An 18,476-nucleotide genomic window follows, 5' to 3' on the forward strand; every position below is an offset into this window, starting at 1 on the left:
TTGACATAATAGTTGCTGTTAGATTAGTAGGTAAAATAAATAATAACTGTAGTCTCAGAGTAAGTTTATTTCTCATTGCTCTATTCATCTGCCTCTATAACCCACTTGAAAAAAAAAGAGAGAAGACAAAAGAAAGAAAACCAAGAAACAAATGCTTCATTAATAGATACAAAAGCAGTACTTAGTTTAATAAATCATTCCCTTTGTGACCTGTTTGCTTACATCCTGGTTTAGAGACTCACTCCGCCTAAGCATGGTTTGAACTGTTTCCAGAATGAGTAACATTTTCAGATGGAAGGATCCAAACAATTCATTAACTCAAGTAGCCAACTAAATAACATAACCAAACAGCGAGTATTGGACAGTTTTTTCACTGCCAACTATGACTCCATTAAAAAAAGAGAGGAGAGAGGGAGAGACTTTCAGCTTGTATATATTACTCCTGAAGTTTACATAGAGAGCGCTCTGGGTTTTATATGAATTATTGCTAGGACTACTTAAGGCCAGCTGAGGTGGAGAATGTTCACTTGTAGTCAGTGACAGATGCCATGTAGTTTAGGATAATTTGTTTAGAAACCACAGGTCCTCAAACCATACTGTACAGGGTCAAACACTTTCATTATTATGATGTCTACACTGAACAGGTTTCTCATGCATCACTTATAAATGAATGATAAATGGATGTAAATGTCTGTCTACAGTTGACCACCGTTTTCAAGGACTATCAAAATTCCTCTGACTCCAGAGACGGGGTAGGTCAAGGGTTAGGGCAGGGAAATCTAGTTTCTTTAACTCAAACTATAGAAAATGTACACATGGAGGGGAGAAATGACTCTCTTCTACTCCGTTTCTCAATCATGTTTTCCCCCATCCTAGCTGAACAAGGAAATAATAAACCTTACGTTCCAAATCCAAATACAAACTACTTAATTAAATTTAAAGATTTAATTAAATTGTTAACAATAATTCACATTTACTCATCCATTTTGGACTAGTTCAAATCCCATGCACATGCACTTTTTCCCCCTCCCTGAATTCCTACTATGTGATCTGTCTCATTATTTTGGACATTTAAAGATTTTCTGACTTGTCTTATTTTAACTGTGTTATGTCTTGTCTTCCTAAGTAGGGCATGAGCAATGCCAAGACCTGAGTTTTATATTCTGTTAGACATTCTTAGCCAATATTAGACACTCAAATTTTTCTGTGAAAAAAAATAAACACAAAAAAAACTGACTAAAGTAGGACAAAAGAAAAAAATTATCCAAAGTTCGAAGTTTTACTTCTACAAACACGTATAATAAGTTTCAATCCCAGAGACTGACAAAACCAAATCAATCAAAGCAGCATCATTTTTAGATATAATTCTGCTAGGAAATACTTTCAATGATGCTTAAGTCATATTTAGTTATTTGATTTTTTAAAAATATGTTCTCGTACATCCTAGGTGGCACAGTGGTTAAGAATCCGTCTGCCAAAGCAGGGGACACAGGTTCGATCCCTGCTCTAGGAAGATCCCACATACCACGGAGCAACTAAGCTTATGGGCCACAAGTACTGAGCCTGTGCTCTAGAGCCCATGAGCCACAACTATTGAGCCCGAATGCCACAACTACTGAAGCCCATGCACCTAGAGCCCGTGCTCCACAACAAGAAAAGACATTGCAATAAGGAGCTCGTGCACCACAATGAAGAGTAGCCCCCACTTGCAGCAGCCCGTGGGCAGCAACGAAGACACAACACAGCCAATCAATAAATAAATTTATATTAAAAAAAGTTTAAAAAAATGTTCTCCGTGCATTAAATATTTAGTGGATAATGCTAAAAACTAGTACTACAGAATAAGGATGTGGTCTTTAATCTCTGAGTTAAGTTGTAATGTATGCCCTCCTGACAATGTCACCCCCAACAACAGTAAAAAATACTGAAGGGAGAAAATTTACAGAGTATCAGCAAATTTGAAGAAATCTGCAGCAGATTAGATTTTGCAAAGCTTAGATTAAATAAAGAATCACAGAGAAGTTTTATAGAGGCAAATGAACTCTTACATAAGCAAGAAAAGTATTTGTAAAGGTTAGCAGATTTTTCAATTTTTACAATGTTGTGCGGAGAAAAATAAATTATTTCAAGGACTTTTTACTTGCAATGAATACTTCCCAAGATATCTCCTGAAAGAAAAATAAATCCTTCCAGATAATTTCCTTGTAGAACTAGCTAATCTTTATAATTTTTTCCAAAGAGAAAATATACACTCTTCTTTTTGATTGTCTGAGAAAACTTTTTATGTTTGCCTCAGGAAATCTACATTAATAAGAAAAAAAAGTCCCCTAAGCAAATAATTTTTTTTGAAAACTTGTTTTCTCCTCCCTCTCTTTTCAGTGTAGTGACCAACATGATTGATTCCTGAACACTTCTTCCATCTAAAGTAGCTGATGGACGTAAGCAAATCATAGTTTCTCCACCACTCTTTCAAGTAAATGTAAGAATTGGAATTGGCACATTTTTGGCCAATGAGATGTGAAGGAGAGTTCTTTAAAAGGTTTCCTTGCTCCTAAAAACGAGACATAGTAAGTAACGGTCTTTTATTCCTTTACATTTCCTTGTCTGGATGTGACACGTGAAACTATTACAGCCACCTTGCTGCCAACCTAAGGATAATGCCAACACCAACAATGGCAGACAGAAGAGACAGAAAGAACTAGATCATTTACAACATTGTTAAGAAGATAACATTACCTTTTACATAGCCACTCAAACTCTGGACATTATTCTTATTCTATAGTATAATAAATTTCCTTATTTTTTACCAGCCCAAGTAAGGTATCTTTTAAGCTGACAGCATACTAACTGATTAAAGAGTAATATATTGGTTTCACACTCAAGAGGGGAAAAGATAAAATTACCAACTCAAAAAATAAAAAATGAAGAAACATTATTTAGTATCCTTTAAGTATAAGACACTGTACTATGTACTAAAGGAGAATCAGAAGAAAAATAGATCCCTCATTCAAGGAGTATATAATTAAAAGTGGGATAAATTTACACAAATGGATAATACTAGTTTTATCAGATAGGGCACCTGACAGCGGTATAAATATATAAAATGCTCTAGTAAACACAAAGAAGAGTTATGTCTCCTGAGGATAAAGAAGCCTTGGAGAGCAAGAGGTGGTAAAAGAGTAAAATTAGGTAAGTGCCTTCAAAAATGAAGAGTAAGATGAGCAAGACAGTGAATGGCAATTTCACGAAGTTGCAGCAAAAGCACAAAGCTAGAAAGCTATTGGGCTTCCCTGGTGGCACAGTGGTTAAGCATCTGCCTGCCAATGCAGGGGACACAGGTTTGATCCCTGGTCCAGGAAGATCCCACATGCCGTGAAACAACTAAGCCTGTGCACCACAACTATTGAGCCCATATGCCACAAGTACTGAAGCCCATGTGCCTAGAGCCTGTGCTCTGCAACAAGAGAAGCCACAGCACTGAGAAGCCCGGGCACCACAATGAAGAGTAGCCCCCCACTCCACAACTAGAGAAAGCCCGCTGGCAGCAACGAAGACCCAACAAAGCCAATAAATTAATTCATTTACAAAAAGAGCAAGTAGTAAATACTTTTTTAAAAGTTATTTATTTTGGAAAGAACTAACATGGCAGAGTAAAAGAGAGAAAGGAAAGCACAAAGTAAAGTGCTGGTCAGAGAACAAGGAAGAGTGGATAAAAATGAGCCTGGAAACAGAGTGGAAATGGATGGGAAGGGCCTTAGAAATCAATAGAAACCTGGAGTTTATTCAAGTTCCTCGGAAATCAAGAACTGCCAGAGGTGTATACACAGGGAAGAAATATGATCAGATTTTTTTTTTTTAAGAGATAACGTGGATGGTCATGGTGAATGGATGAGATAGGAGAGAAAATGGAGATTCTCTTTTGTAAGATAAACCCAGCTGAATAATGGTGTCATCACTTACACTAGAGAAAAATACTGAAGTGCATGCCACCTTACCAGCGTGATCTGTCAGCTGAGGCTTTTGTTGGGACTGTGTCACAGCTCGGTTCTCCCCTTGTCTAATGCTACTTCCTTACTGATGCCCTCACATGTGTTAATCCCAAGAACACTCCCTTACAAATATCCTGTAAACTAATCTTCATCTCATGTTGGCCTCTGGGGGATCTCAACCTACAGCAAAACTGTTGGGAGAGGTTCAACACAGTTCCAGATTCATGTCCTTGGAATGGGATCACTTCTGGAGGGATCTGATTGCTCCATTTTGATCTGGTGCTGGGGGAAGGGAATGTCGAATCAATGTGCATTATGTGTCCCAAACCAGTCCCAGAGAGGAATCCACAGGTTCAGGACTCCTGAACTAAAGACAGGCTTTATGATCCAACTCTAGAAAAAGCCAACTTAAATTCTGAGGCATCACATCCCTGGTGATGCTTATACTTGCCCTTAGGTCTATTAAGTCCCTGTAGAAATTAAAAAAAAAAAAAAAAAAGATCAGAATCTTATCTCTCTTATGTAAATGTTAGAGTTAAAAAAAAATTCAGCCTACTTACTTTTTACTTTCTAAATAGAGGAAATGCCCTGAAAGGTCTAATTTTTGATTTTCTCCCTCTACAGCCATTTACTCATTAAAGCTTCTTGATCATATACCTGCCCTGTTCATTGTAGAAGACTCAAAATCTAGTCTGAACAGAGTAAAGATAATAAGAAAGATATTATTAAATGTTTATTATGAAATTGCTTTTGTCAACAATTTTGCTACTACTTTCAGTGATTCCATTCTAAAGGCTTGTGGCAAATATGAAATGACAAGGGCTATTTTTCAATACGCACAGCCTTTGTTTGTATAAAAACTTCAAATAAACATATATCTTAAACTTGACTTCAATTGAATACCTTCTACAGAAATTTTTTTTTAATTTCCCAGAGGAAAAAATTCCCAACCAGTCACTCATAACTCAATTATGTGTTGTAGATTGCTTTAACTCTAAAGAATACAAAGGACATCCTTCAGCCCCAGAGTCCGAACATGTGTGGTTTCTTCCACAGAGGAGTCTGGATTTTTGCCTAGGGGCACTGAGCCAATGCAAACCACGTAGGTCTAAACACTGCTAAACTACTACATCTTGACACTTACTTGCTACTGGGGAGTAAGTACCTTTTAGCACTGGTGTGATTTATATACATTTTAAAGGTGGATACCTACATAAATATAAATTCTTACCTTTGCATGTGTATCCCCTTTATGAATTGTTCATTTTATAAAGATAAAGAAATATCAGTTAGGCAGAAAATCTGTAGCACAGACCCTAATTTTATAATGTGTTCAAATGACTTTATTTCAGTAACATTATATGGGAAATCAATATTTTATAAACATTTATTTTATTAAATATTAGCACTTTTCAAGCATGGAATATAGCCAAAGAGAGATTTGCTTAAAATAGCCACAGAAGGAAGTTAGCTATCAGAATTTATTTTAAGCAATGATCTAATACATTCAGTTCAGATAAATGGACTTTTTCTTCCAATCCCTGAAGGCAGAGAACAGCACAAGAACAAATTCCCTTAAAAGTATGAATTGATTTTTGCTATTTTCTAAGACTGAGACATATTTGGAAAAATGCTCTGTTAGCTATGTAGTGTCTTTTAAAGCAAAACTGTGAAGTAGAGCAGGATTTTCTTTGGCCTCTTTCATAAAAGAGAGTCCTCCCCTACTAAGATTTTTACTGATGATTGAGATATTAGTTGATACCACCTATAGGATCTACTATGAGTATGAGTACTTAAACATTCCTATGAAAAAACACACCCTTAAGAATAAATGGAATGGAGCTAGAATGGCAGAATGAAGGGCAAGTTTTTCAAATTCTAGCAGATAATCAATTGTGTATTTCACCTTGCTGTAAATAATATCTAGGCTGCAGAATAAGAATAATTTTTTTTTTTTTAAGAATAATTTTTTTTTTTAAAATAAGATAACCTTACGAGTTTGGATTAACACAAGTCAAGAACAGCTACTGGAAATATTTTAGCCCTCATTCTTCTTCTATAAACACAGATTACACAAAATGCATGCATACACATTTGCATTCAAAGATTTCTTTATCATACTTGAGCATACACAAAAAATTATTCCTTTCCCTTTGGTGCACCTCAAAAATGTGTGGAAGTACTACTTAAAAGTTAAATGATTAAAAGAGCAAAAACTGTTTCTCATGCAGGTGTTCATTAAGTGACAGAAATGCATATGGTGAGAAATATTTTGCCTACGTAGACGAAAGCCCTGAGTGCTGATAATATTCAAATAACTGAACAACTGATATTTAGTTATTAAAAGCATCTCAAAATTAGAGGGTTAAGGTAAAGTGGTCATTATAGGTGAAAGCTATATGAAGCTTCAAAGTCCTAGAATAACCTATAAATAACTCTGAATGGGAAGAAGTCTCTATTAACTCAGTATTGGGAACTAGTGACCTGAAAGCTTGCAATGGCTCCTAATATTTCTTTTCCAATAGTATTTCTTCTGAAAAGAAGAGAAAGAAAAAACAATCAAAGGTACTTTATAGATGCAGAATAGGTCATATATTATGTCCTCTCATCAGTCATTCAACTCTTCTAGTCTTGGTATCCATTTCTGTTTACATAGATATTGATATTTACTAAATTACTGGCTAATAGTAATTGTTAAAAGACAGTGTGGGAATCTTTCCTTTGGGTATCACAGTGCTAGCTGAAAATGCAGGATATAACAGCAACTGCTTTTTGGGTTTTGAATAACTGGTATATATTTCCTTTAAGTGGTAAGAGTGTTCTTAATGGGCCCATAAGTGAGGCCTTACTCATCTTCACTATCTGAGTGTGACTGGGCCACAGAAGAAAACTTGTTCAGATATAAAAGGAGAGTGTGGAGAAAACAGTGTGGTCTGAAACGCTACCAGAGTTCCACTATCATTTTTAAAGTTTGCTTATTTGTTCATTGAAAATTAATAAAAATTTAATTTTACAAGAATGGTTACAGATATAACTGTTAATACTTCATGAATAACTCATTTTCCAGCTTTTAAATCCCAAATTTTGCATTTCTGTCATATAAAGCAGTATCCATTTACTAACTTTTCATGCCTTTCATTCAGATTTTCAAAGGTTTCAGTATTACACTCACTCTTAATAAAGAACATGCACATATACTTAAATCCATAAAAATCCAAAAACATATCAGAGGAAATAAGTTATTTTAATATGTTCTTTTTTGACATGTAAATGACCTATTGCATTTGACACTGAATCACTTACAACAAAAGAGAAGGAAAAGGGCATAGATGAAAATAAATGCATCCAGTCAACTATAGAGAAATAAACTGACCTTCTTAAAATTTTTGTTTAAGTCCACCAGACTAAGCAGAAAGATGTGGTCCTTGGCTCCCACGAGCAGCCTGCCCCTCTCCTCATCTAACAGAATAGTTTGGAAATCCAGTCCTTCTGATGAGCCCAAAAAGGGAATACAGCTATTTGAAAGCAGCAAGTCTATGGGAAATTAAAAGAAGGATAGAAAGAAAGAAAAAAATTCTTAATAAGCAAAATATTTATTTGCCTCCATACACACACTGTTTCATTTGGTAAATGCATATATACAACATGAAAGCTCCAACTTAGATATACTCAAACAATATACAGTTTTTAGCACATACTCACTTAGAAATACATGCAACTTATATTTGTATTTTACTGATACGTTTCTTATTATCAAAAATGAATATACAGCAATTATATTCCAATAAAGAGCTTAAAAAAAGATGAATATAAAACATGTTAACACAAAAGCAATAAATGCAAAATTTTTCACAACCCTATTTTCCTTAAGTTATAAATTAATGCATCTAGCTACAGTAAGACTTGCAAACTGATCAAATTATCAATATATGCAAAGTAAGGAGCAAACTAAGTGTGTGATATATATCAGGCATTTTTTTTTCCCTTCTACTTTTGATAGTGTTCAGATTGAGGCCCATGTTTGGAAGATTATACAGTGCCTTTTTCACATACACAGAAAGATGTAAACAAAGAAGCAATGGATCTGATTAAGATGTGATTCTGAACCAATGATGGCATCAGAATTATAAAGCAAGAAAGGACCTTAAAAATGAATTAATGCAAATTCATGATTTTATAAATCAAAGTGTTTAATTCCACCAAGACGAAGCCATATGCCCTAATGCCTCAAAACTATGGTGGCAAAGCTGATAATACTACCTCAGTTCCAGTCTCCATTTATCTTTGGGCTATTATAGGGCCTAGTTCTTTGTTTAAGTTATACCTGTGATATGAACAGATTCCTATTTAAATTTAGGTCTGAGGGTTAGTGGTTAGGACTCTGCCCTCTCACTGCTGAGGACCAAGGTCCAATCACTGGCCAGGGAACTAAGATCCCGCAAGCTGTGTGGCACACCCAAAAAACCCAAAACAGACAAATAAATATAGGCCTGAGTTTATAGGAACCCAAATCTTTTCAATCCATTTTACCCCAAGTACTAATCATACCCTCTCATTTTCTATAACCCTTGACTATTAGATACCAATAAGATAATATCACTCATCACTTATTAAAGTCCATTACATGTTACTGGACTTTAAAACTAAATCACTATGTTCAAACAATTCATTATTAATTGATGAGAAAAGTAAAAAGAGATGATGTCTCAGAAACAGGCATCAAGGTACTTCTAAAATGTATGATGGCAGTTTCCAGTCTCTGTAAAATGGATATTTGAGTCCCTTAAATTTAAAGCCTATATATTCCATCCATCAACTGTGGGTTTTTACTATTTCATGTTTTGGAGAATTCCCATCATTCTACTTACTTACAATGGTTAAATGTTATTTCTTCTAGTCACTAAGATAGACTTTTTGTCTTAGTTTTAACAAACTAAAAGGTCATATGCTGAAGAAGATATGATACTACTTGAATTCTCAAGTGAGTATGGATTTACCAAACATAAATGTCTTATTAATATTTATCAATCATGCTTTGTACACACTGGATGGAAGTCTTAACTCTATATTATTTTTCTACTAAGTTAAATAAAACGTTAATAGTTTTTCAGACCAGAGACACAATGGGATAATATATTTTAGCATCTTCAAATGCAGTAATAAGCCTCTTTTTGCAGAGCTGATTTCCAATAAATATTTCATACTGATTGCAAAGTAAAAGAGAAGAGAGAAGAATGGAATCAAGAGAACAGACAAGACAAATATGATCTAAAGCCTTAACAAAAGAAAACATTTCACACAAACCTTTATGCAATCAGGCAATTCTGTCTCTTCCATGGGATTTCCCCTTGTTTAACCAAGAATGAAGTAGGCAAAATGGAAAGTATGTAAGGGGACTTCCAAGAGCATACCTTGACCCAACTAATAGAGGAAAGTAGGTTTTAGGTTATAAATCCATATTATTTCAAGTGTCCATAGATAATAATCAACTATTTTGAACTATGCATTGCAATGTTAATTACAAAATGAAACATGGCTTAGCCTAATAAGCAAGAGTATGAGCTTTAGGTTCGATCAGCTGGGTCATATCCTGGCTTTGCAACTCTGGCTGTGTAATCTAAGACAAGAAATTTAACTCCCTGTGCCTTGGTTTTCTCATCTATAAAATGGGGATAATAATAGAAACTATGCAATAAATCACATAGGTGTGAGGAATAATGAGTAAACTACGATCAGCATTAGAATAGTTCCTTGCACACAGAAAGTGCTATGTAACTATCAGCTATTATAATAACGATAATGTATTTTTTAAACTCTATATAAAACCTATAAAAGAAGTCAGTAGTTCATTATGCTGGAACAGAGAGATGAGGCGGGGGCAGCGAGAAGTGAGGTTGCCTCCAGGTAATCAGGGGGTCAGACGGCAGGCTGCGGAGCTTGGGTATTATGTAGGTAACTGAAAGCCACTAAAATATTTTAGGCAGGAAAAGTGACAGAGACTATAGCTGAGTGTTACAAAAATAAGTCTGGCTGCAGTGTTCAGGATGGATGATGATCAGGACAGATGGGGGCAGAAAGATTAACCAGAAGTTTCTAAAAGGTGGTGAGTCCCTGAACAATGGCAGTGCTAACGGGAGTTGGAAGATGTTTAAGAATCTCAGGTCTTATTTTCTATCTCTACTTAAACAGCGAGGAAAATAAAGTTGACATCATCGTTGCTTCATTTTCTTTTACCATAACCAATTCTATTTGACAAGGAAAAACAGCTGCAAAAATAGTGACTAACCTGAAGTATTATCATTTCAAAATGATTTAACGTTGCCTTGTGACAATGTTAGCATCAAAACGATTAAAGCATGCTTCCTCGATGCTCTGTAGCCAAACTAAATAATTAGACTTAGGCATTACATATGAAAATTTCTCAGGCTGACACACACATTTTGAAAAGAACTTGGGACAGGGATTGGAACAGGTTCCCTCTTCCCCAAGCAGCTTATCTTTCTTGCATTTCTGCCAAACCAAGCAAAGTCATTTGTTTCCACAGGATCATCGACAAAAACCAAGGGAAAAAAAAGTTAAATCCAGAGTCTATCTTAACACCTAAAGCTGATACACTCCCAGGATTTCAGGAATCAGATATGGATGCTGGCTGTGCAGGCTGCAAACTCACGCAATTTAAAGATTAATAATTTGGCAACATATTTCAAAGCTTTATTTTTTCTTTTCTTAAACTGGCAAGTCTCAGGCATGTGATTTTTAAGATTGTCCACAGTTTATAATCCTTTTGAACAGAAACTCCATTTTGTTTCTTCCCCCTTTGGTGGTGGGGTGAATGTGTCGCTTCACAAATGCCATTCAGAGGGGGCCTGTGGTGTACTTACATAACCAGCCCCACCTTTCCTCAGACCTCTAGGTCCTGAATGCAGTCTCTGTTCTATCTCCCTAAACCTTTGACCTAAGCCACCATCATCGCGCCTTCTAACTGCGCTTTTAGCAATTCATTGTCCTATCACCTTGTTCTCAGTTTGTAATCTCACTCAATCACCCAGGCCCTCAAATTCCCACTCTTGTTCTATAAACACATTTTGAAAAATCTACAGCTGATTATTTGCGAAATCAATGCAGCAAAGTTACAATTAATCATTTACTCCACCAGTTTAACTACAGAAATCACGCACATGATGGATTTTAATTGAATGATGACAGGCAAGATGTTCATAATCTATGATCAATAAACCCCTGCAGAGCAATGGGATGGTTCTGAGGTTCAAAGCGCCTATAAACAGCATGGTATTTCCCTGTATTTGTACGTGTGTGTACATTGCTGAAGAGTATGTCCAGAGGTCATCAACATCTCCTGATGTCTCACCAAAAGTTGCAAGTAACTTGTATGATTCCCACATAGAGTTAACAACATATTTAGAATAACTTCTCATTTCTAACACAACAAAGTGAGTCTCTGCCCTCATAAAACTAGATTTTTGAAGGTGAAAAACTGACTCATCTAAGATCACCAGGTACTCTGCACTTGCTGCAAAGACCCTGATAACAAGTTCCACTCTGATGGACCTCACAGCCTAGTAGAGAGAAAATGCTCATACACAACAAAAAATGAGAACAGACTTTTTCCCCCAATGGCAGGAGAATGTATTACTTATTTATTTATTTATTTATTTATCTATCTATCTATTTATTTTGGCCACGCCGTGCAGCATGCAGGATCCAGGATCTTAGTTCCCTGACCAGTGATTGAACCCGTACCCCCTGCATTGGGAGCACAGAGTCTTAACCACTAGACTGCCAGGGAAGTCCTGAGAATATACTTGTGACAAAGGACAACAGTACTTAGAGTAGTAGATTGTTAAATATTTTTACTAGTAAAATAGAAAGAACTTCCTCTCTATGTCTCCATTAGCAAGCCAAATACAACTGTCGCCAATATGGTTGGTAGAGAAACCCAGTGGTCACTGATTACCTTCCAACACTGGAGTTCTTAGAACCTAACATTGAACTTTGTTAAAACGGACAACGTATCAAGTAACAAATTGTCATTCATCTATTTACTCCAGGCCATTGCTCTGTTCCTTGCAGCAGGTAGTCTCTACCCCTTGGGAAGAACAGAAATACAGTATAAGGCAATTAGAGCTAAAGGGAGATCTTCTCAGTAATCCTGTCTGCCTCCTGTTACCAATTCAGTGACGTCCGGCATGGTTAAGTGGGCTTCACAAAACCGATTTTCTCTTCCTGGCAGAATACAGCAGCAATGAATCCCCTCCCCACGCCACATGCCCCTCCACGTGAGGGGAAGGCTGAAGAGCCCATAGTGCCTGCTCCGATTTGAAATAAATGCTTGTTCTGAAAAGAATTCTTTGTATTTCTCCCTTTTAGTGTCGCTTCATATAATTGTTCATTCAGCCCGAGGAAACATTTGACCTGATGCTCTATAGTCTTCCTCTTCAGCCCAGAAAGGAAAGGAGTGGTCAGTCACATCGAATCTAATAAATTTAGGAATAAACAGCACAGACTTCCTCAATGCTTCACTGTTAAGTGAACAAAATCCCAAACCCCTGAAATCCTGCATTTATTGCCAGAAATTCTAAACTGGGTGGAGTTGACAATCTCTCTCACGAGAAGACTACATAACTAAAAAATGGTTTCCCACATCCTTTCAAGAAGAACACGTAACAGGAAGATCTTTTTTTAAAGAAGAAAATCAAAGTTACTGAAGGCAGAATTTCATGGGGTGAAAATAAAATTTCAGTAGAAAAGTCGATTTCCAGTAGAATTCCTCAGCAGAGAAAGCTTACAGCCAAAATGAATCCAGATCAAAACTCTGTCACTTTGGGGATTCCCTGGTTGTCCAGTGGTGAGAACTCAGTGCTTGCAAAAAAAAAAAAAAAAAAAACCGTATCACCTTTCCCTACCATCTCAGGATATTCAGCACAAAAGCACAAATTCTTGCCCCACCCACCTCTCTTTTTCCTCAAGGAAATAGCCATTATATCACTAGGGCTGTTCTGAGGTTTCTTGAATACAGTCACATCTCCAGTGTGTTCTCTGCAAAGCTGTCTAAATAAAGAAGTAAAGGAGTTTTTATTCCTGCCTTCCCCATAAATTCAGCTTCTCCCCCTTGATCTCTGAATGCCCTGGGCTTCCATGCCAACTGTTAGCCTCCCAAGATGCTTTCTATGGAACTCCTTCGTCCCATAGTTCCCAGAAATGTTCTGGCTACCAAAACACCCTCACCACCCCCCACTCCCAAAACCTCTTCTCAGTCGGGGTCAGGAATTGAGCAAAGGGAGCAAACTGTGCATTCCAAAATGAAAATTAGTCCCTAATGTGGTGGCTCATTAAGTCCCTTTGGCTCTCTGTGAATCTGTATCTGTTTCTCCCGCTTTTGGTCCAAGGCAAGGCAACAATTCTTTCTTGGATTTAACCTTTGGAAAGGGAACTCATCTTAAACTGGCCCCACCTGACTTTCAATTTGCTTTCTGAGCCTTGAGATCATATGAAAAGATTTTGTTCTTACCAAGATAGTTTACCTCCACCTATCAAACATACCACTTATTCTCTATTTATGTACATTTAGTCTCCATAGCTAACTGCTCAAACAATATCAAATACATAAAAAATGTCATTTAAACCTGAAATCCCGACAAAAGACTAAATTATAGGCATATGTTATATTATCGTTATATTTTCCTAGGTGAAAAGTCTAACCACTACCTTGCAAATGCAAGTTCAAATCAGAAAGAAAAAAAAAGCAAATTCTCATTTGCTCATCTGCAGTGGAATGTTGGAAACCATTCTGTTCATTAGGTCTCAGACAGAACATCATCTGTATCAATAATAAATCAGATGATGCCACACAGGGAAACATAAATTAGGAACAAAGCCTATTACATCATCAGAGCCACATCCTTGCCAGGACAGGATGTGGAATAGAAGTGTGGTAATTTTACACCATCACATTTTCATCTACATCCATGCTTTTAAATCACAGGTTTATTCTTATTTGGCTAGCTTTCAACATTAGACGCTTTACATAATCCATCACATGTGAGATTCATAATTTACGATTATGGGTCCCTTTTAAATCCTTACTTTGGGTAAGAATGAATCGTTTTAAATTCTCATAAGCTTGGCCATGATAAATTTTCCCACTGACCTATAAAAAAAGGCTAACGTTATAAATAACAGATACATTTCCAGAAGAACAATGCAATAATAGAATAAACTGCCTCAGAAATAGTTGAGAGGATAATTCTGGGAAAAATAGATTCTACTTTGATAATTATTTTCTTAATTCCCTTCAAGGTATTGAGAAATTCTCCCTTTTCAAATTTCAAGGAATATTGAAAATCCAAACACCATGTCAGAAATGAAAATGAGTTTGTTTTTAATTTAGTATGTGAATTTAATTTTAAAAAAACTTGGAAAAGTCACCACCAATTATTGATTCTAAATAGCAACACAAATATGACAAGAGCAAATAATTCCTCAAGCTAAGATCACAAGTTAATGTGCAGAGCAGTTAAGAATAAGTTTAAATATAATCATATTCTATAATGATATTATTTTTTAAACTAATTATATTGATCAAAGTATATGCATATCAAAAAGTAATGTTAAGAAGCATTTATAAGCCCATCCGTCTCTTCTCCCATTCTCTGTCCACCTCCAATCGAGATCCCATATTAACCTATTTTGTAGTTTATTATCTATTTACTTTCATATATACAAATAATGTGTATGTACTATCTTTTCAAACATCATTTTCAAAACATTTCCATTGAATTCCTCTTTAAGTTGAGAGTTTTAGCTTTTTTATGCCAACTCTTTCCCTCCAACCAAGCTCCTGACATTACTGTATGTCCAGTTTTATGAAAGCTATATTTAATCATTCCATTATTATCACAAGGTAAATATTCTTCCCTACTTAGAAAAGTAGGGTTCTCTGATTATACTTTCTTTCTTGAAAAAAAAAAGCTGCTTTTGTTAATTATTTCCCAATTGTGACATTTGCTTAGACTTCCTTAAGATTATGACCAAAACTTTCCACACCTTCTGAAAAATGCCTCCATACAATTTTCAAATGAAATTCTGTCAGATTGTTTTTTGTTTTCCTCCAGGAAACATCCCCTCCTAGGCCCTTTCTTCCTCCTGCTCCAATCTGGACTGTCTGTTCTCTGGCCTGAGGAATAATAGCTTTCTCAAACTTCCTTCTACCTCTCTCCTTGTTATGAACCCCATCTTTCCTGGATCCCATGTCTTTCTGCTTTGATTTATTTTCTTATTTTGGTGAGCACATCTCCAGAAGTTTCCTAAAAAAGAGTGACTATGACCTACATTTTTGAAATTTTCCATGTGTGAAAATGTCTTTACCTTTGTTAATAGCTGGGCTAAACTATACAATTCTGGGCTGAACAGCTTTTATGCTCATAGAGCTGTGACATTTACATACTACCCTCCAGCTTCCAAATGTATGGTTTAGAAGTCTCATGCCATCAGTGTCCCAAGGTTTTCAATGTCTTCTGTTTTTCCTGTCACCTCCTCACTCTTGCTATTATAAAATTTAAAATAATTGGGCTGAATATGTCTTGTTTTGTTTTTCATTTTTCATGCCGGGCACTCAGTGTGACATCTGATCTGAAAATTAATTTCCATTGATTCAGGAAAATTTCCATTTGGCTTTTCATTCAGAGCAAACAGATGTCAGTTATCCATGCAACTATTCTCTAGGTTTTCTCCAGAAAGGGTCTTCTAGCTTACCCAAGGAAGACATGCAGAGAATTTGCATCAGAATATACTTACAGACTTCCAAGAGGGAGATTCAAAATACAGTCATAAAATAACGTCCTCCTTAATTTCAGGCAGTATTACAGGGCATAAACAATGAGATAATGTTCTCCATTTACAGTTCCCCATAAATTGTTTTCTCCCATAAATTGTTAGTTCTCTGCTGATGACTTCAAAATAGACACCTAAAACCCCACTGCCTCTCTCGAGTCACAGTTCAGAATTTCCAACAGCCTGCTTGGTACTGTCATCTTTCCCCCAACCACCTAGTCCTGCTGACTATAAGGACTTTAATGATATAACCTAGCTCCCAGGCTCAAGATAATGGAATCATTTTTATTTCCTTGTCCTTATTCCCTTACTGTTTTATTCCCCTATTTAAATAATTGGTACCTCTAAGTCTATTGCATTTCCCTCACACCACATCCTGGTAAATTTAAAGCCTTATAGATTTCCTCATGCAAATTTTCTATTCTTTTTCCTCAAACATGTATTCCTATCATCAGCCAGGCTAAGAGCCACATTATTGCTTCTCAAAATTACTATAACAGGCTCCTAAACAACCTTGTTCTCTGCCCCCCCCAATCCCTCCCACATGACGCTGTCTATCCTGTTTTTTCCCCTAAATTAGAATCAAGTTATAATTTCATCATCAAAATCCTCCAATGCCAACATATACTTCGTTCAATAAACTCGAAACTTCTTCCAATGTTCAAAGTTCAATTTCACACTCAACCTCCTCCAAAATCCATTTGAATGTTTGGTTTTATTTACCCTAATCCTATGGCATTAATCTTTTTGCAGTTATTTTGTCCTTTAAAAAGACTAGAAGCCCTGCAGATAAGAATAATGTCTAAATTTTTGCTGCAATTCATCACCTCTTCTTTCACATAAGTGTAATAAACATGTAACTGATGGTTTTTCCAACTAGTGATTCTTGTTTGTGATGGTTTATCTATCTTCCATGTAAATCAGGATTTATTACAGGCTTATTAATAATTTAGAGAGGTTAATGTGCCATTTGGAGACCCAACTGTGGCTCTAATGCTTTGCAATCATAAGAGATTCCTATTGTGATATCCAAGGGCTCCGGGGGTTGTTGGGGGGGGGGAGAAGGGGTCAGAAATAAGACATTCTAAAGCACTGCTTCTCAGGATTAACATGAATTCAAATCAGCTGGGATTCTTGATAAACAATGGACTCTCACTGAGAAGTTTGGGAGGGGACCTGAGATTCTGCATCTCTAACAAGCTCCCAAATTATGCCAGTGCTACTGGTCCCTGAACCACAGCTGGAGTAGAAAAGCTAAAGAACATTGTTGCCCCAATTGTCTCAAAGTGCTCAACTCTCTTCCCCACACTACAGTTTCTCTCAAACCCTTACATGATGACGTGTTAATTTACACAAAATAGCCAAATTATTATTATTTTTCCTCTATAATACTACATTGTTAGAATAAGTTAGGGATGTACAGATTTGACCAATGTGATTAACTTATGACTGACAATTACTATAAGTGATAAATGACCTACTTCAACCAATGACATATAAAACTTTTTCCCCTCCATTTTCTCATACAAAGTATGTTCATTTAACATGCATTAACCCGGAAGGAAAATGTAAAGATGACAAGTTATGATTTATTATTGACTTTAAGTAAATTTCCTGTTATGTGTGGCAAGAGGCATTGTATCCAAGATGCGTAAATATAATTATATTTTTAAAGACCTTGAATTTTCTTCACATCTTACTTCAATTAATTCAGTAATATATTGTGTTTGGTCTCTCATTGAAGCCTACCATAATATCCATTTTGTGCTTTATAACATCCAAGGAGCTCTTCCTCTTTTATTTAATTTGATCCTTAAGGAGAACCAGAAGGATTATCACCAGTTTCCAGATGAGAAAACCTAAACTCAGAAAGAGCAAACAACTGTTCTAATGGTGTAAGACCAGTACATGCCAGAGAAAGAGCTAAAACCTATATAGGTCTAACTCTAAGCCCTATCACCCATTACAGCTATATGTATTTTAAGATTTACCATTACTTAGAAAAGAAAGATTCTTTTTCAAAACAATTCTACTTAATGCTTTTGTGGAACATACCCACAGACAAGTTCACTTCTATTGCTTCCTCCACTATACCATTCCATTGGGATTACTGAAATATTTATCTTATTTTCTAGACTGTGTCTGGCTCACTGTGGCTTTAGTGAAAAGAGACTTTATGTATGTATGTATAAAGACACTATGAGTATCTTTCTTTCTAAGTAAAAAGCACTTTAGTTTTAATTTATGCCTCTTTTCAATTAATAGGATTAAAACATGTTTAAAGGACTCAGAATAATGCAAAATGTATATTACAAGTTCTTAAGAGTCATTCATCAAATTTTCTGTTAAAAAGACCCAATGACATTCATTTAAAAAATATCAGTAAATTTATATTTTTACACTTATATTGAAAGAATCTCACTGTAAAAATCCCTTTAATAAGACCCAATGAATTACAGCCAAATTTTAGGTAACTGAAGTCATAGAACAAGCAATTGCATATAAAAATTTTATCTCCTCAATAATTTATAGAATAGTAAACCACATATATAGTATATGATTTATTCAAAAAAAAAGACCTATTTTAACCAAAAAAATAGCTGACTGGGTTTAATCCCCCCAAAAATTTGCCTTTAC

General features: G+C 35.8%; 1 protein-coding gene across 7 annotated transcripts in view; it reads right to left on the bottom strand.

The window, feature by feature from the left end:
* Positions 1–18,476, bottom strand: part of SEMA3D (semaphorin 3D) — a 197,287-nt gene that overhangs the window by 100,895 nt on the left and 77,916 nt on the right. For all 7 annotated transcript variants that reach the window (XM_057730880.1, XM_057730875.1, XM_057730877.1 and 4 more), the window contains one exon: positions 7,363–7,523. In XM_057730880.1, coding sequence (XP_057586863.1) covers positions 7,363–7,523 — 161 coding nt within the window. The remainder of the gene's footprint in view (positions 1–7,362; positions 7,524–18,476) is intronic.

The sequence above is a fragment of the Hippopotamus amphibius genome, chromosome 4 (assembly GCF_030028045.1).
Source record: "Hippopotamus amphibius kiboko isolate mHipAmp2 chromosome 4, mHipAmp2.hap2, whole genome shotgun sequence".
In the NCBI taxonomy this organism is placed as follows: Eukaryota; Metazoa; Chordata; class Mammalia; order Artiodactyla; family Hippopotamidae; genus Hippopotamus; species Hippopotamus amphibius.